The 19,089-nt window shown below is 43.5% G+C and overlaps 1 protein-coding gene across 2 annotated transcripts in view; it reads left to right on the top strand.

Moving 5' to 3' along the window:
* Nucleotides 1-19,089, top strand: part of LOC129699611 (regulator of G-protein signaling 7) — a 311,380-nt gene that overhangs the window by 259,458 nt on the left and 32,833 nt on the right. For both annotated transcript variants that reach the window (XM_055639566.1, XM_055639565.1), the window contains exons 5-9: nucleotides 409-515; nucleotides 4,399-4,450; nucleotides 13,061-13,125; nucleotides 14,684-14,760; nucleotides 16,875-16,956. In XM_055639566.1, the coding sequence (XP_055495541.1) occupies nucleotides 409-515; nucleotides 4,399-4,450; nucleotides 13,061-13,125; nucleotides 14,684-14,760; nucleotides 16,875-16,956 (383 nt within the window). The remainder of the gene's footprint in view (nucleotides 1-408; nucleotides 516-4,398; nucleotides 4,451-13,060; nucleotides 13,126-14,683; nucleotides 14,761-16,874; nucleotides 16,957-19,089) is intronic.

Raw genomic sequence — 19,089 nt, 5'->3', positions numbered from 1 at the left:
CGTTTAATCTCACTATTAACCTACAAACCCGCATGTCTTTAGAAAGTGGGAGGAAGCCGGAGCAGCCTTAGAAAACCCATGCGGTCACAAGGAGAACGTACAAATTTCATACAGACAGCACCTGTAATCAGGATCGAACTCGGGTCTCTAGCACTGTAAGGCAGCACCTGTACTGCTGCTCCACTGTGCCGAGAGAGGTAATCTCTCTCCTGTTACTTAGAGGTATTTGAGGTGAACCTTTTTTTAGATTTAACTAATAATTCTGCATTTATAATTCATTGTGATTATAAGATATATAATAACACTTACTACGCATTCTATTACTTAATTGCAATCAGTTTAATTATACTTTAATGAACCATTCATCTCAGTAAAAACTAAATACTTCTCATGTTATTCTGTAAACAGTGGAAGCCCTGCACCTTGGAACATTAATGGCAGCTCATGGCTACTTCTTCCCAATCTCAGACCATGTACTGATGTTGAAAGATGATGGGACCTTCTACAGATTTCAGGTGGGCTAATACAAATTTATTGTTGAAATGCAAAATTGAGTCGTTTTTTTTCTTTCATTTGGATTTTTTAAATTATGTATTGTATAATATAATATATGGTGGCCGATTGGGAAAGGGGGAGATGCAGCGAGACCTGGGTGTCATGGTACACCAGTCATTGAAGGTAGGCATGCAGGTGCAGCAGGCAGTAAAGAAAGCGAATGGTATGTTAGCTTTCATTGCAAAAGGATTTGAGTATAGGAGAAGAGAGGTTCTACTGTAGTTGTACAGGGTCTTGGTGAGACCACACCTGGAGTATTGCGTACAGTTTTGGTCTCCAAATCTGAGGAAGGACATTATTGCCATAGAGGGAGTGCAGAGACGGTTCACCAGACTGATTCCTGGGATGTCAGGACTGTCTTATGAAGAAAGACTGGATAGACTTGGTTTATACTCTCTAGAATTTAGAAGATTGAGAGGGGATCTTATAGAAACTTACAAAATTCTTAAGGGGTTGGACAGGCTAGATGCAGGAAGATTGTTCCCGATATTGGGGAAGTCCAGGACAAGGGGTCACAGCTTAAGGATAAAGGGGAAATCCTTTAAAACCGAGATGAGAAGAGCTTTTTTCACACAGAGAGTGGTGAATCTCTGGAACTCTCTGCCACAGAGGGTAGTTGAGGGCAGTTCATTGGCTATATTTAAGAGGGAGTTAGATGTGGTACTTGTGGCTAAGGGGATCAGGGGGTATGGAGAGAAGGCAGGTACGGGATACTGAGTTGGATGATCAGCCATGATCATATTGAATGGTGGTGCAGGCTCGAAGGGCCGAATGGCCTACTCCTGCACCTAATTTCTATGTTTCCATGTTTCTATAATAACTTTGTTTGACTAATGTATTGTTTAATGACTGTATTGAGCATAGAAGCTGGGTGGTCATATTGCAATTATATCAGACATTGGTGAGGCTGCGTTGAGAGTATTCTGTTCAGTTTTGGGCATCTTGTTATACGAATGATGTTGTCAACCAGGAGATGGTGCAGAAAAGATATACGAGGATGTTGCCAGGACTCGAGGGCCTGAGCCATAGGGAGAGGTTGAACAGGCTAGGATTCTATTCCTTGGAGCACATGAGGATGAAGGGTGATCACATAGAGGTCTGCTAAATCATCAGAGGAATAGATCGGGTAGATGCACATAGTCTCTTGCCCAGAGTAGGGGAATGTGAACAAGAGGCCATAGTTTTCAGTGACGGAGGGAAAGATTTAATAGGAACCTGAGGAGTAACTTTTTCACACAAATGATGGTGGTATATGGAACGAGGTGCCGGAGAAGGCAGAGGCAGGTAATAAAACAACATTTTGGAAACATTTAGACAGGTACATGGATAGGCCAGGTTTAGAGGGATATGGGACAAACGCAGGCAGGTGGAACCAGTCAGCTGGAACATGTTGGCCAGTGTGGGCAAGTTGGGCCGAATGGCCTGTTTCCATGCTGTAAGTCCCTATGACTGATATACATGGTTGTGATAGATTTAACAATAAAGACGATGAATGTAAACCAACAGAAAGTGAGCAGAAAGGCTAATGGAGAGGATGTGTTCTGTTGCTGACAGTTGCTGACAGTTGCTGTGGACTGTGAATGTGCATCTATAATCTTGGGTAAAGAAAGAAATGTGTCACTTGGCTTGAGGGACTGAGTGTTTGAGAGCATCATAGTATTCAGAAGCAAAGAGATCCAGAAACCAACACTTCATGGTGAACTGGCTTCATCAAGCAGCATTCCTGTCAGTCAGGCATGAAAGGCAGCTAACATCAAGAGCTTGACAATCTGTAAGCAGAGCCAAGTGTGTGAGATACCTGGGAGGAGGTAAAGCAGCAATCTGGCTAACTCTATGTAGACGGCTGATCTAAAACATTGAAATGAGGTCCAGTGCTGCTTTTGGAAAGTCTTGAGGTAGTTGGATCATGCTCCGTCTGATACCCAACACATTTTATGGAGTCTTTTAACCATCATCTCCAAGGACCCACCATCGACTCAACAGTAAAAAAGGCCCAACAGAGGATGTACTTCCTGAGGCAGCTGAGGAAACACAATCTGCCACAAGCAATGATGGTCCAATTCTATACGGCCATCGTAGAGTCTGTCCTCACCTTCTCCATCATGGTCTGGTTTGCCCAGCAACCAAGCTCGACATCCGGAGGTTGTAGCGAATCGTCCGATCAGCTGAGAAAGTTATTGGCTGCAACCTTCCTTCCATTGACGAACTGTACACTGCAACGGTCACGAAGCTAGCGGGTAAGATCATCTCTAACCCCTCTCACCCTGGCTACAAACTCTTTGAATCGCTTCCCACCGGAAGGCAACTCCAGACTGTCAAAGCTGCCACAGCCAGACATAAAAACAGTTTTTTTCCATGAGTAGTAGCTTTACTCAATAACCAAAAATCTGCAGCCTCCTTTTACTCTGGTATTTTATTTAATTCACATGTTTAATTGATAATGTTTTATTATTAATGTTTAATGTGTCATTCCTAACTATCACTGTATGTCATGTTGTCACTTGAGGGTGGAGCACCAAGGCAACTTTGTTGTAAGTGAATACTTGGCCAATAAACTTACTCATTCACTCATTCATTCATTCATCCAATCAACCATTCATTCATCCATTCATTCATCCATTCATTCAATCATTCATTCATTCATTTCATTATTTATTCATTCATTTTAAATCTGTATAGGAAGGAATTGCAGATGCTGGTTTAAACCGAAGATAGACACAAAAAGCTGGAGAAACTCAGTGGGACAGGCAGCATCTCTGGACAGAAGGAATGGATGACATTTTGGGTCAAGTCCCTTCTTCAGACTCAGTCATTCCTTCTCTCCAGAGATGCTACCTGTCCCGCTGAGTCACTCCAGCTTTTTGTGTCCATCTGTATTTTACATCTGTTGGTCTTAGAAACTTGACGATGCATCAAACTTTATTACCATTTGTGCTTAACAAAGTTTAGTTAAAGCTTTAATCACACAATGGCGCAGCTGGTAGAGCTGCTGTCTCATGGCGCCAGAGACCCGGGAGACGATCTTGACTACAGGTGCTGTCTATGTGGAGTTTGCACAATCTCCCTGTGACCACGCGGATTTCCTTCGGGTGCTCCAGTTTCCTCTCACATCCCAAAGACGTGCTGATTTGAAGGTTAATTGGTTTTGGTAAAAAAAAAAGTAAATTGTGCCTAATGTGTAGGATAATGCTAGTATACACCCCGTAACATTAAACATTAATAATAAAACATTATCAATTAAACGTGAATTCAATTAAATACCAGAATAAAAGGAGGCTACAGATTTTTGATTATTGAGTAAAGCTACTACTCATGGAAAAAAACAGTTTTTATGTCTGGCTGTGGCAGCTTTGACAGTCCGGAGTTGCCTTCCAGTGGGAAGTGATTCAAAGAGTTTGTAGCCAGGGTGAGAGGGGTTAGAGATGATCTTACCCGCTCGCTTCCTGACCCTTGCAGTGTACAGTTCGTCAATGGAAGGGAGGTTGCAGCCAATAACCTTCTCAGCTGATTGGACGATTCGCTACAACCTCTGGATGACGTGCTTGGTGGCTGTGCCAAACCAGACCATGATGGAGAAGGTGAGGACAGACTCTATGATGGCCGTATAGAATTGGACCATCGTTGATTGTGGCAGATTTTTTTGATTGCTGGACCGCGTGAATGTTTTTGATCGCTGGTCGGCGCGGATTCAGTGAGCCATAGGGCCAGTTTCCACGCTGTATCTCTAAAGTTTGAAGTCTAAATTCAATTAAATTCAAAAATGAAAATAAATGATTCTTGATATCTTCAAACGAAAGTAATGATTCACAAATATACTCACTGAGCCATATTGTTCTTTTACAGACACCGTACTTTTGGCCATCCAATTGTTGGGAGCCAGAAAACACTGACTATGGTTAGTCCTTGTTTAAGGTATTTCCTCAATGTGTACAGAAACGAGGTAATAATGATGTGTCTACATGAACGTTTCATACGAATTAATGGTCCCTTTTCAGTGGTGGCAATGGGAGCATTTTATCTAGATATGTTATGATCAATTATTAAAGATTTTATGAATTTAGCATGACGCTTTTCAAAAGCCATAAACTAGCCTTGGCATTCTGATCCCCAGAGAAAACGATAGTAACTTGCACATAAACGAAAATCAAAATTATTGTAGATGTTGGAAATATGAAACAACACCGAAAATGGTAAAAAGAAAACGCAGCAGATCAGTCAGCATCTGTGAAATGATCAGACAGCATCTGTGAAAAGAGATGTTGAAGACTTATTCTGTTTCTTTTACCTCATAGTCTGACTGACCTGAGTGTTACCAGCATTTCCTGTTTATGTTTTCACTTGCAGATGAACTGTGATGAAGTACAGCCTGATTTTGACACCTTTATTTATCCAGCGATTAAATTGCTTTTAATTTATCTCACAGTAGAAATAAATGAAGCATTCCATTAGGAGGTGATGATGAGGAACCACATTTAATCACAATAATACAGTGTCTTCAATGACCTTCCAGATTTACCATTTACTCGTGGGCGGCCCAGTGGCGCAGCGGTAGAGTGCCTGCTTTACAGGGTTTGATCCCGACTATGGGTGTTATCTTTATGGAGTTTGTACGTTCTCCCTATGACCGTGCGTGTTTCCTCCAGGTGCTCTGGTTTCTTCCCATATTCCAAAGACGTGCAGGCTTCTGTAAATTGTCCAAGCATGTTGCATTGTGTTAGTGTACGGAGTGATCAATGGTCAGTGTGGACTGGGTGGGCTGAAGGGCCTGTTTCCATGATTATCTCTAAAAAAATCCCACACCAGGATGTGTTGTGCAGCTAAACCCCATAAATTCATTTTTGAAAGTGATTTAAAATTGTTGACTGATTGTTAAATCTGCTACCCCATAGATTTTACGGATCACCCCCAAAACAGAATATCTATGAAACCATTCAATGTTTGTTGCCTATGTTATATGTATTAATAAGCTATAGTAAACCCTCGCAATTATGGACCTCTATCTAATGGATTTCAATGATAGCGGGCCGAGGCTCCTGTTGCACCGCCCACCACTACTGCCAGTTCCCCAATGAGCTGGGGCCACGTGGCGGGAGCTTCTGGTCGCGGGAGCGGAGAGAGCGAGCAACATGAAGGCGGTGTGCGTACCAGGCCCGTCCCTGGTGCACCGTGAGTGATGCTCTGCTGATCCACGGCCTGTGAACTCCCTCTAGTTTAAACCCTCTCCCCACAACACTGCGTTTCTTCCCAACCGGTCTTGCGTTAAACTTTATCCCCTTCATTCAGTTATAGTGGACAATTGGCAATAAGGGACACCCTCCTCCCCTCGTTGCCACAGAGGGTGGTGGGTGTATGGAACAAGCTGCCGGAGGGAGTTTTTGAGGCAGGTACTATCACAATGTTTAAGGAACATTTAGACAGCTACATGGATAGAATAGATTTAGAGGGATGTGGGCCTAACACAGGCAGGTGGAACAGGTGTAGATGGGATAAGTTGGCCGGCGTTGGCAAGTTGGACTGAAGAGCCTGTTTCCACACTGTATGACTCTAAATAATTGCTGTCTGAATCCTGCATCTCGTTACTCACCACCCCACCCGCTGTGGAAGTCCTTTACCATGGGGATGAATCAGTAACGCGACTCATCACACCTCCACGTCCTCAAGGGCAATTAACAATGAGCAATAAACATTGGCCTTGTCAGGATCTCAAAATATTGAAGAATATCTAAATAATTTAGACTCCTTAAAAAATGCAGCATTAGACAATACAGGAAGAATTGACAAAATATGCAGGAAGGAACTGCAGATGCTGGCTTATATCAAAGCTGTTGGAGAAACTCAGTGGGCCAGGCAACATACCTGGAGAAAGGAATAGGTGGCCTTTCAGGTCATAACCCTTCTTCGGATTGGAGGAATTGAATTGCAGCTAAAAGCTGTTTGTAAGGCAGATAAACCTCCAGTCTTCCCCACCTCTGCCGACAGTGAGGACAAGACAGAAGGGAGGAAGTGAAGAAAAACAGAGCTGCAAGGTCAGTTTTAAGGTGAGAGGGAAAGATTTAATAGAAATCTGAGGGGCGACTTTTTTCCACAGTGTGGTGAGTGTACAGTATGAGGAAATGTGTAGAAAGGAACTGAAGCTGCTGGTTTACACCGAAGATAGATACAAAATGATGGACTAACTCAGTGGGACAGGCAGCATCTCTGCATAGAAGGAATGAGTGATGTTTTAGGTCGAGACCCTTTTTCATACTGAGCCTACCAGAGGAAGTGGTTGAGGCAGGTACTATAACAGCATTTAGAAGACACTTTGACAGGTACATGGATATAAAAAGTTTCAAGGGATATGGTTCAAAGGTTTCAAATTCAGGCAAATTGGAATGAGCTTAGATGGGCATTTGGTGGGCGTAGACAAGTTGGGTTGAAGAGTCTGCTTCTGTGCTGTATGTCTGTATTACTCTCCGGTCTAGATAGACCTTTACTGGAAGAGGAACAATGGTGTTAGGTAGGCATATATATCTTCATTCCATGATGAAAATTAAAGCAACTGTTACACAGTGTCTTCCATGCACCCAGCACAGTGATGTCTTGCATAACCCAGCGACACATACACCATTGGTTTGGAAACCTCTAGTTTGGCTCTGCTGGCCAAGTGTGAGAAATATTAACGTGTAGACTTTAACCACCAATTATAATAGTTACCTTGTATCTTTTTGTGTTTCCAAAATCAGTTCAGTGCCAGGTATAAAGCTTGGTAATAAAGAGGTAATTTTATAGTTTGCCAAGAAAATATATCGAACAGGTTATTAGTATTTCAGCTCATTCTGTCCAGAACATTATATCAATTCTCATAACAAGCCTTGGTCTGCTTTGTTAGCGAAGAAATGCTAAAAATGCCTGAGTCAGTTTTGAAGGTGATAAACAAAATTAATTTTTCATATGCCAAATTAGCATAAGCAGTTTCCTTCGTACCCCACGATGCCCTTCCTCCAGGAACCAGCATGGATATTTCTGTGATCATTTTTAAGTGACTCCCCGTGTGTCTGATGGATGTTTATGTATATTCTCCAGCAGCCACTGTGCTCTAATGTTACATAATAGTTCCCAGAAACGTGACATTTTCAAAGAGATAGGCACAAATTGTTGGAGCAACTCAGCATCTCTGGAGAGAAGTGTAGTTTATAATTTAATTTAGTTCAGTTTATTATTGTCACATATACTGAGGTACAGTAAAAAGTTTTTTTGTTGCGTGCCATCCAGTCTGCAAAAACGTTACATGAATACAATAGAGCCATTCACAGTGTACAGATACCTGATAAAGGGAATATGATGAATACCATTTAGTGCAAGATAAAGCTAGTAAAGTCTGATCAAAGGTGGTCCGATGGGTCTCCAATGAGGTAGATAGTAGGTGGACAAAAGTGCTGGAGAAACTCTGGGGGGGGGGGGGAGGGGGGGGAGAAGAAAGGAAAAAGGAAGAGGAGGAACCCGAGGGCTGAGGGAGAGCTGAGAAGGGGAGGAGACAGCAAGGGCTACCGGAAATTGGAGAATTCAATGTTTATGCCGCTAGGGTGCAAACTGCCCAAATGTAATATGAGGTGCTGCTCCAATTTCTGGTGGTGCTCACTCTGGCCATGGAGGAGGCCCAGGACAGAAAGGTCGGATTCGGAATGGGAGGGGGAGTAGAAGTGCTGAACCACCGGGAGATCAGGTTGGTTGATGCAGACCAAGCGGAGGTGTTCAGCGAAACTATTGGCAAGCCTTCGCTTGGTCTCACCAATGTAGATCAGCTGACATCTAGAGCAGCGGATGCAATAGATGAGGTTGGAGGAGATGCAGGTTAACCTCTGTCGCACCTGGAACGAATGCTTGGGTCCTTGAATGGAGTCGAGGGGGGAGGTAAAGCGACAAGTGTAGCACCTCTTGCGGTTGCAAGGGAAAGTGTCCGGGGAAGGGGTGGTGCGGGAGGGAAGGGAAGAATTGACCAGGGAGTTACAGAGGGAGCGGTCTTTGCGGAAAGCAGATGGGGGGGAGAGATGGGAAGATGTGGCGAGTGTTGGGGCACGTTGGAGGTGGCGAAAATGGCGGTGGACTATTTGTTGTATGTGACGGCTAGTGGGGTGAAAGGTGAGGACTAGGGGGATTCGATCCTTGTTACAAGTGGGGGATGGGAAGAGAGAGCAGTGTTGCGGGGTATGGAAGAGACCCTGATGAGAGCCTCATCTATAGTAGGGGAGGGGAACCCCCGTTCCCTGAAGAATGACGACATTTTTGATGCCCTGGTGTGGAACACCTCATTCTGGGAGCAGATGCGGCGTAGACGGGGGAATTGGGAGTAGGGGATGGAGTCCTTACGGGAAGCAGGATGGGAAGAAGAGTAGTCTAGATAGCCATGGGAGTCAGTGGGTTTATAGTGGATGTCACCTGCGATGGAGTAGTTCAGGACTGCTCTCTAGGTGTTGGTAGGATGGTTCAATTGCCTGATAACAGTTGTGAAGAAACTGTCCCTGAATATGGAGACTATTCTTGATTACAATCAAGCCGTCCACAGTGTAGACACAGGTTAATGAGTATAACATTTTGTGTAAGATAAAGTCCAGTGAAGTCCGATTAAAAAGAGTATGAATGTCTCCAATGAGGTAGATGATAGGTCAGGACAGCATTGTAGCTGGGAAGAGGACAGCTCAGTTGGCTGATAACAGCTGGGATTAAATTGACCCTGAATCTGGAAGTTAAAATTAAAACATAAATCTTTATAATTAAAACATAAAAACGAACACTTCCTATTATAGGTTAAAGGATTTCAGTGGATTTCATGGGTTAAGATTATTTCCAATTATGTTGCTTGACCTTATGATCTTGCTTGTTCTGCTACAAGCATCAGCTTTTAAATGTAATGCCAGTCGGAGTTGCAAGAGAACAATATACCTATCAAGTTAGAGAGTGCCCTAAAGTCTTTAATCAGTCCTTTTCACCTACCATTGCAGTATATCACTTCCAGATGCCAGAACATCAATGCCAGTTTAAATTAGGTCAATTGTGCACCCCATTGCCAACTTGGCAGGTGCATAGCAGTCCTGGAACATTGTGTACCATGCACTAAAGCATCATTGCACTTTTTCTCAAAATAAAGGCAGAATCAGCTTTTGTGATAATGCTTCTCGAATCCATAAAAACTGCCAAGTGCACTTTACCATTAGTAGGAACGAAGAATCACAGATGCTGGTTTATGCCAAAGACACAAAGCGCTGGAGTAACTCAGCGGGTCAGGCAGCATCTCTGGAGATAAAGGATGGGTGAAGTTTCGGGTTGGGACCCTGCATGTCAGAAGACGGGTCCTGACCCGAAACGTCACTTTTCTCCAGAGATGTTGGCTGACCCGCTGAGTTACTCCAGCACTTTGTGTACTTCACCACTGTTCTGTTCCTAAGCAAATGCAGTTGGTTTGCTGCACATATCAAAGCTCAGGACCCAGCAACTAACCAACTTTCTTTGGAAAATATAAGTTGAGGATCAGATGGTGGTCTGGGTGCAAAGAAATGGATGCCACGGTGTGGCGGCGCTGTGAAACGGCTGCGGCTCGCCTGCAGTCTGTTTTTACTTTTTTGTGTTGTTTTTTTTGTCTTGTTCAGTTAAACTTTTGGTTATTAGGTTGTGGGGGGGGGGGTGAAACAGGGCTTTCTGTCTCTCCCTTCGGGGAATGCGACTTTCTTGTCGTATCCCCCTTCTCTTCCCCCGTCTGAGCTGAGGCCTAATGGCGGAGTTGGCAGCCTCCAACCTGCGACCGACCTCGAGGCTCCGGAGATAGAGCCAGCCAGGACTCACCAACGCGAGGCTGGCCATCTTCGAGCTGTGGTGGCGTTCGGGCAGCGGCACGACTCGGCGCTCCGGTGAGGGTGGACGGCGCGGGGCTGAGACACTCCCGTGAGGGCGGCCCGGTTCCTGGCTGGAAGGTGCTCCCGTGGGGGCGGCCCGGTGCGGGGCTGAGACGCTCCCGTGAGGGCGGCCCGGTGCGGGGTGGAGACGGTGCTCCGGTGGCTGAGGCGGCGGTGACCTGAATCCAGGGCTCGGCCGCGGGCCAGTGGATGACATCGTCGGGAGCTCACGGGTCACAGGTTGATGCCTGTTTTCCGGAGCTTCCGTGGCAACAACTGCGTCTGCTGGACTGGAGGGCGGCAGCTTCGAGCTTGAACCGTGGGACTGACTTACCATCGCCCGGTGGGGTATCGCCTCAGCGCAGAGGGAGAAGAGGAGGGAAGAGACAGCAACCCTAAGACTTTTGCCTCCATCACAGTGAGGAGGTGCTTTGGTGAACTCACTGTGGTGGATGTTAATTATTACATGTGTTGTTTATTATTACATGTATGGCTGCAGGCAACGACAATTCGTTCAGACCGAAAGGTCTGAATGACAAATGAAGGATTCAATACTAGTAGAGTTACAACCTCCCATCTGCATGGACCTGAGTTCAGACCTGACTTTCAAAGTGTTTGTATGGACTTTGCATGTTCCCCTTGTGACCATGTGGGTTTCCTCTGGGTGTTATGATCCCCTTGCATTTCCCAAAGACCTGTAGGTTGACTGATTAATTGTTTGGTGTACATTGTCCCTTGAACAGACAAATGGAAAATCCAGGGGGATTTGATGGGAATGCGAGAAGGTTAAAATAGGAATGGTGTAATTGAGTGTTCAACGGTACTGTATTGTCACATGTGCAAGTGCACAGTGAAATCCTTTTGTTAAATACAGTCTTGTAGAGTATTGCCATGCCTCAGCACATCCCGATTACCAAAGTGTACAGAAATAGTCCACTGAGCCCGCATGCAAGAGCTGTGCTGTGGCGCCATTAATGTTTGATGTTGATGCCATGTTTGATGGTCAGCATGGGTGATGGGTATATGGAATGACTGCCAGAGGAGGTAGTAGAGGCAGGTACTGTAAGGTTTCGACCCGAAACTTCACCCATCCTTTTTCTCCAGACATGCTGCCTGGCCCGCTGAGTTACTCCAGCAGGTACTATGAATGAGACTTGGACAGGTACATGGATATGAAAGATTTAGTGGCAAATGGGACCAGTTTAGATGGTCAGTATTGAAGCTGAGTTTCTGGCACTGAATGCAGATTTGTAGGTTAATTGGCTTCTGTAAATTGTCCTTCGTATGTAGGATAGAGCTAGTCATAGAGTCATAGATTTTTACAGCATGGAAACAGGCCCTTTGGCCCAACTTGCCCACACTGGCCAACATGTCCCAGCTACATTAGTCCCACCTGCCCAGCATATGGCCCCTATTCCTCCAAACCTGTCCTATCCATGTACCTGTCTAACTGCTTCTTAAATGTTTGGATAGTACTTGCCTCAACTACCTCCTCTGGCAGCTTGTTCCATACACCCACCACCCTTTGTGTGAAAAAGTTATTCCGCAGATACCTAATAATTATTTTTCCCTTCACCTTAAACTGGGCAAGAGACTGGGCATCTAACCGATCTATTTCTCTCATGATCTTGTATACCTCTATAAGATCACCTCTCATACTCCTGTACTCCAAGGAATAGAGTCCTCATCCGCTGAGTTCCTCCTGAATTTTGTGTCTACCCAGCCTAATCAACCTCTGCCTATCGCTCAGACCTGCTAGACCTGGCACCATCCTTGCAAATCTTCTCAGTACCTTTTCCAGTTTGAACACATCATTCCTATAACACGTTGCCCAGAACTGAACGCAATACTCTAAATGTGGCCTCACCAACATCTTATACAACTGCAACATGACCTCCCAACTTCTATACTCAATATGCAGGAAGGAACTGCAGATGCTGTTTTATGCCGAAGATAGAAACAAAATGCTGGAGTAACTAAGCGGGACAGGCAGCATCTCTGGAGAGAAGGAATGGGTGACGTTTCGGGTCGAGACCCTTCTTCAGACTTGAGTCAGAGGATAGGGAAACAAGAGGTGTAGACGATGTAGGGAGATATAAAACAAATGAATGAAAGATATGCTAAAAAGAACCGATGATAAAGGAAACAGGCCATTGTTAGCTGTTTGCTAGGTGAAAACGAGAAGCCGGTGCTACTTGGGTGGGGGAGAGATGGATATAGAGGGAATGTGCCGAGCATTTTTGAACACCCTATGTACCCGTGATGACACTTTCAACAAACTATGTACCTGTACTCCTAGATCTCTCTGCTCTATAACACTCCTAGAGCCATATCACTCGCTGTGTATGCTCCAAAAATGCAACACCTCATATTTCTCTCTATTAAATTCAAGTGTAAACTGATCGCTGGTCAGCATGAACACTGTGGGCCGAAGGGCCTGTTTCCACACTGTATCTCTAAACTAAACTAAATTAAACTAAAAATGCAGTAGCAATTCTCTTGAGCTTGCCTCCGGTGCCCTTCCAGGCAGTGGAGGCGTGATCATAGCACTATGCTGCATTGGAAAAAATCTACTCATCACTGTGTTGGTCTGTGCTTTTTCAAGGCAACAATAATTGTTTTACTTCTTTCCCCAGCGGTTTATCTCTGCAAGCGAACAATGCAAAATAAAGCCCGGTTAGAGCTGGCGGACTATGAAGCTGTGAGTACCCGTTTGATAAATTTATCCTGAAGAACAGAATTTACTAGCTATTTGGATAAGCACTGACTGACTCACCAAATGTATGCGCATCATCATCTTTCGATACTTAAAATACCAGCTTATAGAAAATGCCTCTCACTTTTCCAAATAGTTTTGCATTTAAGTTACATATTGCAATGGACTGAGGAAGGCTCAAATTATAAAGCGTGTGGAATGAGTCATGGGCTAATTGAATTTGGACTGTTTCTCATCTGGGATCCTATAATTTGATTAAAGAAGCTACAAACATAGGCTTGAAATTCTTACAACTAGCCATCCGGATAAAGGACATGTCAAAATAATATAGTCAATCACTTCCAGTAGGGAGCAAGATCAAAGTAACAATTAAAGTCATAACCATTTAGTGGAAGGAATTGTGAAGCTACTTTGATGGCAAAATATGAAGCTCCAACATGGGAACTGAAATTAAAAGAAAAAAATGCTGGAAGCATTCAGCAGGTCAGATTGCATTTATGAAATGGAAAGAAACAGAAATAAACTTATAGGTTAAATACCCTCTCTCAGAAGACGTCAGTTTTAAGTTTTAAAATGGTGTTCCTCAAGCTATCGTTAGATCTTGTTGAAACAGTGCAGGATAGGACAAAATGGAATGGCATGGAGAAAGTGTCAACAAGTGGAACCTCAGGGTTGTTCATGCAGTCTGAGTGAGGTATTCCATAAAGTCATCGTCATACTGCATAGAAACAGGCCCTTCGGCCCACAAATCCACGCCGACTAAGATGCCTCATCTCACCTCGTCCCATTCACTGATGTTTGGCTCATATACCTCTAAACCTTTCCAATCCTTATACCTGTCCAAATGGCTTTAAAAAACTGTGATAGTTCCTGCCTCAACGAAGGGCCCACTCCTGCACCTATTTTCTATGTTTCTATGTTTCTACTTCCTCTGGCAGCTTGTTTCATATATCCATCATTCCCTCAGTGAAAAAGTTGCCCCTCAGGGTCCTATTAAATTTTATCCTCTCACCTTAACCCTATGTCCTCCATTCCTTGAATACATTACTTGAGTAAAAGATTCTGTATCTATTCCTTTCATGAAATTCATGATACCTATTGCCTACATACTCCTCTATAAGATCACCCCTCAGTTTACTGTGCTCCTAGGAATAAAGTTGAACCTTCTCAACGATGGCTCGATTGTAATCATGTAAAGTCTTTCAGCTGACTGGTTAGCACACCCCAAAATCTTTGTTACTGTACCTCAGTACACAAGACAATAAACTAAAGTAAACTAAACCGAACCTTTCCCTATAACACAGGCTCTCGAGTCCAGGCAAAGCCCTCATAAATCTTCTCTGCACTCTCTCCAGCTTAACGAATTGGTCACACATTCTCATTTCTACAATGTGGAGGAAACCACAATGTGAGCATCGAATGTAGTGCACTGGATTATAAACTGTGCAATCTTGTCTGGAGATTTTACCGACTACAAACATTAAGTGGTCTCAGGTGTTGGCTGCATTGATCATAAATTTGACATAGTCTGTTCAAATCCTAGGAGAGCCTGGCCCGTCTACAGAGAGCATTTGCTCGAAAATGGGAATTTATCTTCATGCAAGCGGAAGCCCAAGCAAAGTGAGTACGAGTTTCTTCTCACGGTATCACCAGCTCGAGTACATTTGGCTCCAGCACTGACATAGTTGTCACTAGCAGAGTGACTTCTTCCTTTCTCTCCCCTTAAATCTATGCGTTATTTTGGCCCAAATCACATTTAATTCAGCTGTAGCATTGGCAACGATTACCAGGTGACAAGACAAAATGATTCGAGAATATTTACAGAATCTCCTTGGTGGAAAATGCACCATCCGAAAGGGTGGCACGGTGACACGGTGACACAGCGGTAGAGTTGCTGCCTTTCAACGTCAGAGACCCAGGTTCAATCCTGACTACAGGTACTGTCCTAATGGATTTTGTACGTTCTCACTGTGGTTATGTGAGTTTTCTCCAGGTCCTCCGGTTTCCTCCCACACTGCAAAGATGTGCAGGTCTAGATTAAATTGGCTTCTGTAAATTGTCCCTAGTGTGTAGGATAGTGCTAGTGTATGGGGTGATCACTAGTCGGTGGGCCGAATGGCCTGTTTCTGTGCTGTATCTATAAAGACTGCAATAAAGTCAGAGATATGATGATTACAGAGTCATTGAGAGGTACAGGTGAAAGCAAGCCCTTCAGCCCACTGCACAATCATCCACACATATGTACAAATCCTACTTTAATCCATCTTTTATTCTCCCCACATTCTTAACAACCCCCAGATTCTATTTAGCACATGCACACAAGGGACACTTTACCAATGACCAATTAATCGGCCAACATGCCATGTTTGGGTGGCACGCTGCTTGGATTTTCTCCGGGTGCTCCGGTTTCCTCCCACAGTCCAAAGACGTGCAGGTTTGTAGGTTAATTGGCTTATGTGAATTATCCCTAATGTGTAGGGTAGAACTAATGTATGGGTGGTCGATGGGTCGGCACAGACTCGGTGAACTGAAGGGCCTGTTTCCACGCTGTAGCTCTAAACTAAAACAACAAAGAATTAGTGAAATCCAGATTGGCATCTCCACTGCTCTAAAGGTAAATTTCCCTTTCCTTTTGGCTCCTTGTCTCACTCCCCGTCTCACTCCCCATGAACACCAGCTCATCAAGACCCCGGTATCATGTGTCTATTGCCTTGCACATGTATCACCATCACCCTTATATTCTCCAAATTGTGTCCTAGTCAAAGGACTACAAAATCCTTCAGGTCCAAGCACTCATATAAACCATTGTCCTCTTAATCTGGATCTATGCATGTTCATCTGTCTCACCTTGAAATGTTAGTCTTTGATCTAACACACTCCTGCATTCAAGAATTCGCTCCCAAAACTGCATTGACGTTAAAACCTTTAGACTTTAGAGATTACAGGGTGGAAACAGGCCCTTCGGCCTCCTGAGTCCACACCAACCAGCGATGGCCCCGTACACCAGCACGATCCTACACACTAGGGACAATTTTACAATTTTACCTAAGCCAATTAACCTACAAACTTGCACGTCTTTGGAGTGTGGGCGGAAACCTGAGCAGCTGGAGAAAACCCACCGGGTGAATGTCACAGGGAGAATGTGCAATCTCCTTACAGAAAGCATCCATAGTTAGGATTGAACCTGGGTATCTAGAGCTGAAAGTCAGCAATTCTACCGCTGCACCTCTGTGCCGGCTGCATTTAAAAGTTAGTTAAAAATCAGTACATTCATTTGTACCTTGTTTGAAGTAAAGTGCTATATATGTTGTTATAGTCACAGAGTGTACATTACAAAAATGGGCCCTTCAGCCCACTACATCAGTGCCCACCTTTTTGCTCATCTACTCTAATCCCTTGTCCCCTCATTAGTATCCATCGTTATTCCCTTTCTCATGTATCTGTACACAGTGGATGGCTCGATTGTAATCATGTATAGTCTCTCTCTTGACTGTTTAACACGCAATAAAAACGTTTCACTGTACCTCGGTACACTTTACAATAAACTAAACTAAACATTTTGTGTCTCACCTATTTAAATGTTGGTCTAAATGCATTTTAAATGTAGCAATTGTAACTGCATCCACCATTTCCTCTGGCAATGAGTTCCAAGTATCAACCATTCTCTGTGTACAAAGCATCATTCAAACATCCAGGATAAATGATTCAAGAATAATTTCTGTTCTTTTTCACAGAGTTGATAAGAAAAGAGATAAAATTGAAAGAAAAATTCTTGACAGTCAAGAAAGAGCATTCTGGGATGTACACAGACCTGTGGTAAGTAAACTGTAAGTAAAGATGAAACGTGTGTAATGTTGTACTGTGCGCTGTTGCCTGCAATTACAGTGTATTCCCATCTTGAATACGCATGAATATCTGCATTAGGTGATGGTTGTGTGTGCGTGCTTATGCTGCTGCTGCTGTGTGTGTGTGTGTGTGTGTGTGTGTTTATGCTTATGCTGTTGTGTGTGTGTGTGTGTGTGTGTGTGTTTATGCTGCTGTGTGTGTGTGTGTTTGTTTGTGCTTGTGCTGCTGTGTGTGTGGGTGGAGGGTTGGGGCAAATGGCCAACAATCTTGTGGTCATCGTGCATTTATACTTCATTGTGCATTTGTGATTAACAAACCTTTCCAAATGCCTGATAGGTCACTTTGCTAAGTCGTTATTACGTAAAATAATTTTGGTTATTTGATGTTAGTGTTGTGGTCCTCCTATGAAAATGTAGTGAGATAATTGTGATTAAGTTTGATTAAGGTGTAGAAACAAGGAACTGCAGATGCTGGTTTACACAAAAGTGCTGGAATGATTCAGCGGGTCAGGCAACATCTCTGTAGAACATGAATCAGGAAGAAAGGTCCCAACCCAAAATGTCACTTATCTATGTTCTCCAGAACATACCACCATTGAGTTACACCAGCAATGTGTGTGCTTTCCATTAAAGTGATTGGATTATAATAACATGCTTCCTCTCAAATACAATAATCCATAGAACAAGTTATCAGGGAGATTTGAGAGGCCACTTATTCCAACTAGTTACAGGCACTGACTCAGGAACTTAATTGCTTCAAATAGGTACCTTAAGCGCTTCACAACTTAATTAGCATTTCAAATTGAATGTTGAATCCAATTGGGACTTCGTTGAATTAGTAGGATATTATGTTGCATTTGATCCTGTCCTTCCTTTTATTTAACTCACCTAAGTACAAAGGATTCAGAATAATATCAGTGGTTGTATGATATGTAATTATGGGGCTGAAATACTGAACCAATAATTCATAACCAATTCTAGTCACTAACAAGAAGTGAACAGGCAAAATCAAGTTCTCCATACATGGACTCTCACTACATTTTTGGTGATGAGTCCATTAAAGATGTCATTGATAGTTTGGCTCAGTTGAAATGATGGACTAGAGATCTAATTATAATCTCGGGTGAGGTAGTCCACATATTGTCCAGGGTTTAGACTTTAGAGACCCTTCAGTCCACCGAGTCTGCGTCAACCCCATACACTAACACTATCCTACACACTAGGGACAATTTACAAGTTTCATTGAAGCCAATTAACATACAAACCAGCACGTCTTTGGAGAATGGGAGGAAACCGGAGCACCCAGAAAAACCCCTTGCGGTCACAGAGAGAACATACAAACTCCGCACAGACAGCTCCCGTATTCAGGATTGAACCCTGGTCTCTGGCGCTGTAAAGCAGCAGCTCTACCACTGCTCCACTGTCCACTGTGCCATCCAGCTCTCAATTCATACCCTCCAGGTCGATCTCTGTTGCCATGATCTTCAATTCAGCCCACTCATTGATCTTTTACAGACCCTTGTCTTACCCAGTATTTTCAATAGCATTTGAAATTGAGAACTACCACTCTGGATGCACCTAAAATTCAAAATATATAGTGTATACATTGGCTCAAAAGCCCCACAATAACATAAATGTGTTTATCACTCCCTGTTAGTTCTAGACTGAGCAAATGTGGTCTACCTACCTCTTTGGTGACCCACGGGCTATCCTTGATTGGACTTTGCTGGCTTTACCTTGCACTAAACATTATTCCCTTATCTATACACTGTAAATGGCTCGATTGTAATCATGTATTGTCTTTTCACTGACTGGTTAGCACCAAACAAAAAGTTTTTCACTGTATCTCGGTACACATGACAATAAACAAAACTTAAACTAAACTAAAACCACCTCACAGCATCACTTTAACATGACGTTTTGTGCAAGGGTGAATCTTTAGTCAGTGTGTGTTAAGAGAAGAGATATAGTAGGAAGAAAAGGCACATAACTAAAAGTCCACCTATCCCGCCAAGCATCAAAGTGCATCAGCATCTAGTGAGATGGACTTAGGAATTCTCATCTAGACACAAGCAGTTTTTAGTTTAGAGATACAGCATGGAAA

The sequence above is a fragment of the Leucoraja erinacea genome, chromosome 8, assembly GCF_028641065.1.
Source record: "Leucoraja erinacea ecotype New England chromosome 8, Leri_hhj_1, whole genome shotgun sequence".
Classification (NCBI taxonomy): Eukaryota; Metazoa; Chordata; class Chondrichthyes; order Rajiformes; family Rajidae; genus Leucoraja; species Leucoraja erinaceus.
Note: the sequence above shows the minus strand (reverse complement) of the source record. Positions and strands in the feature narration are given on the sequence as shown.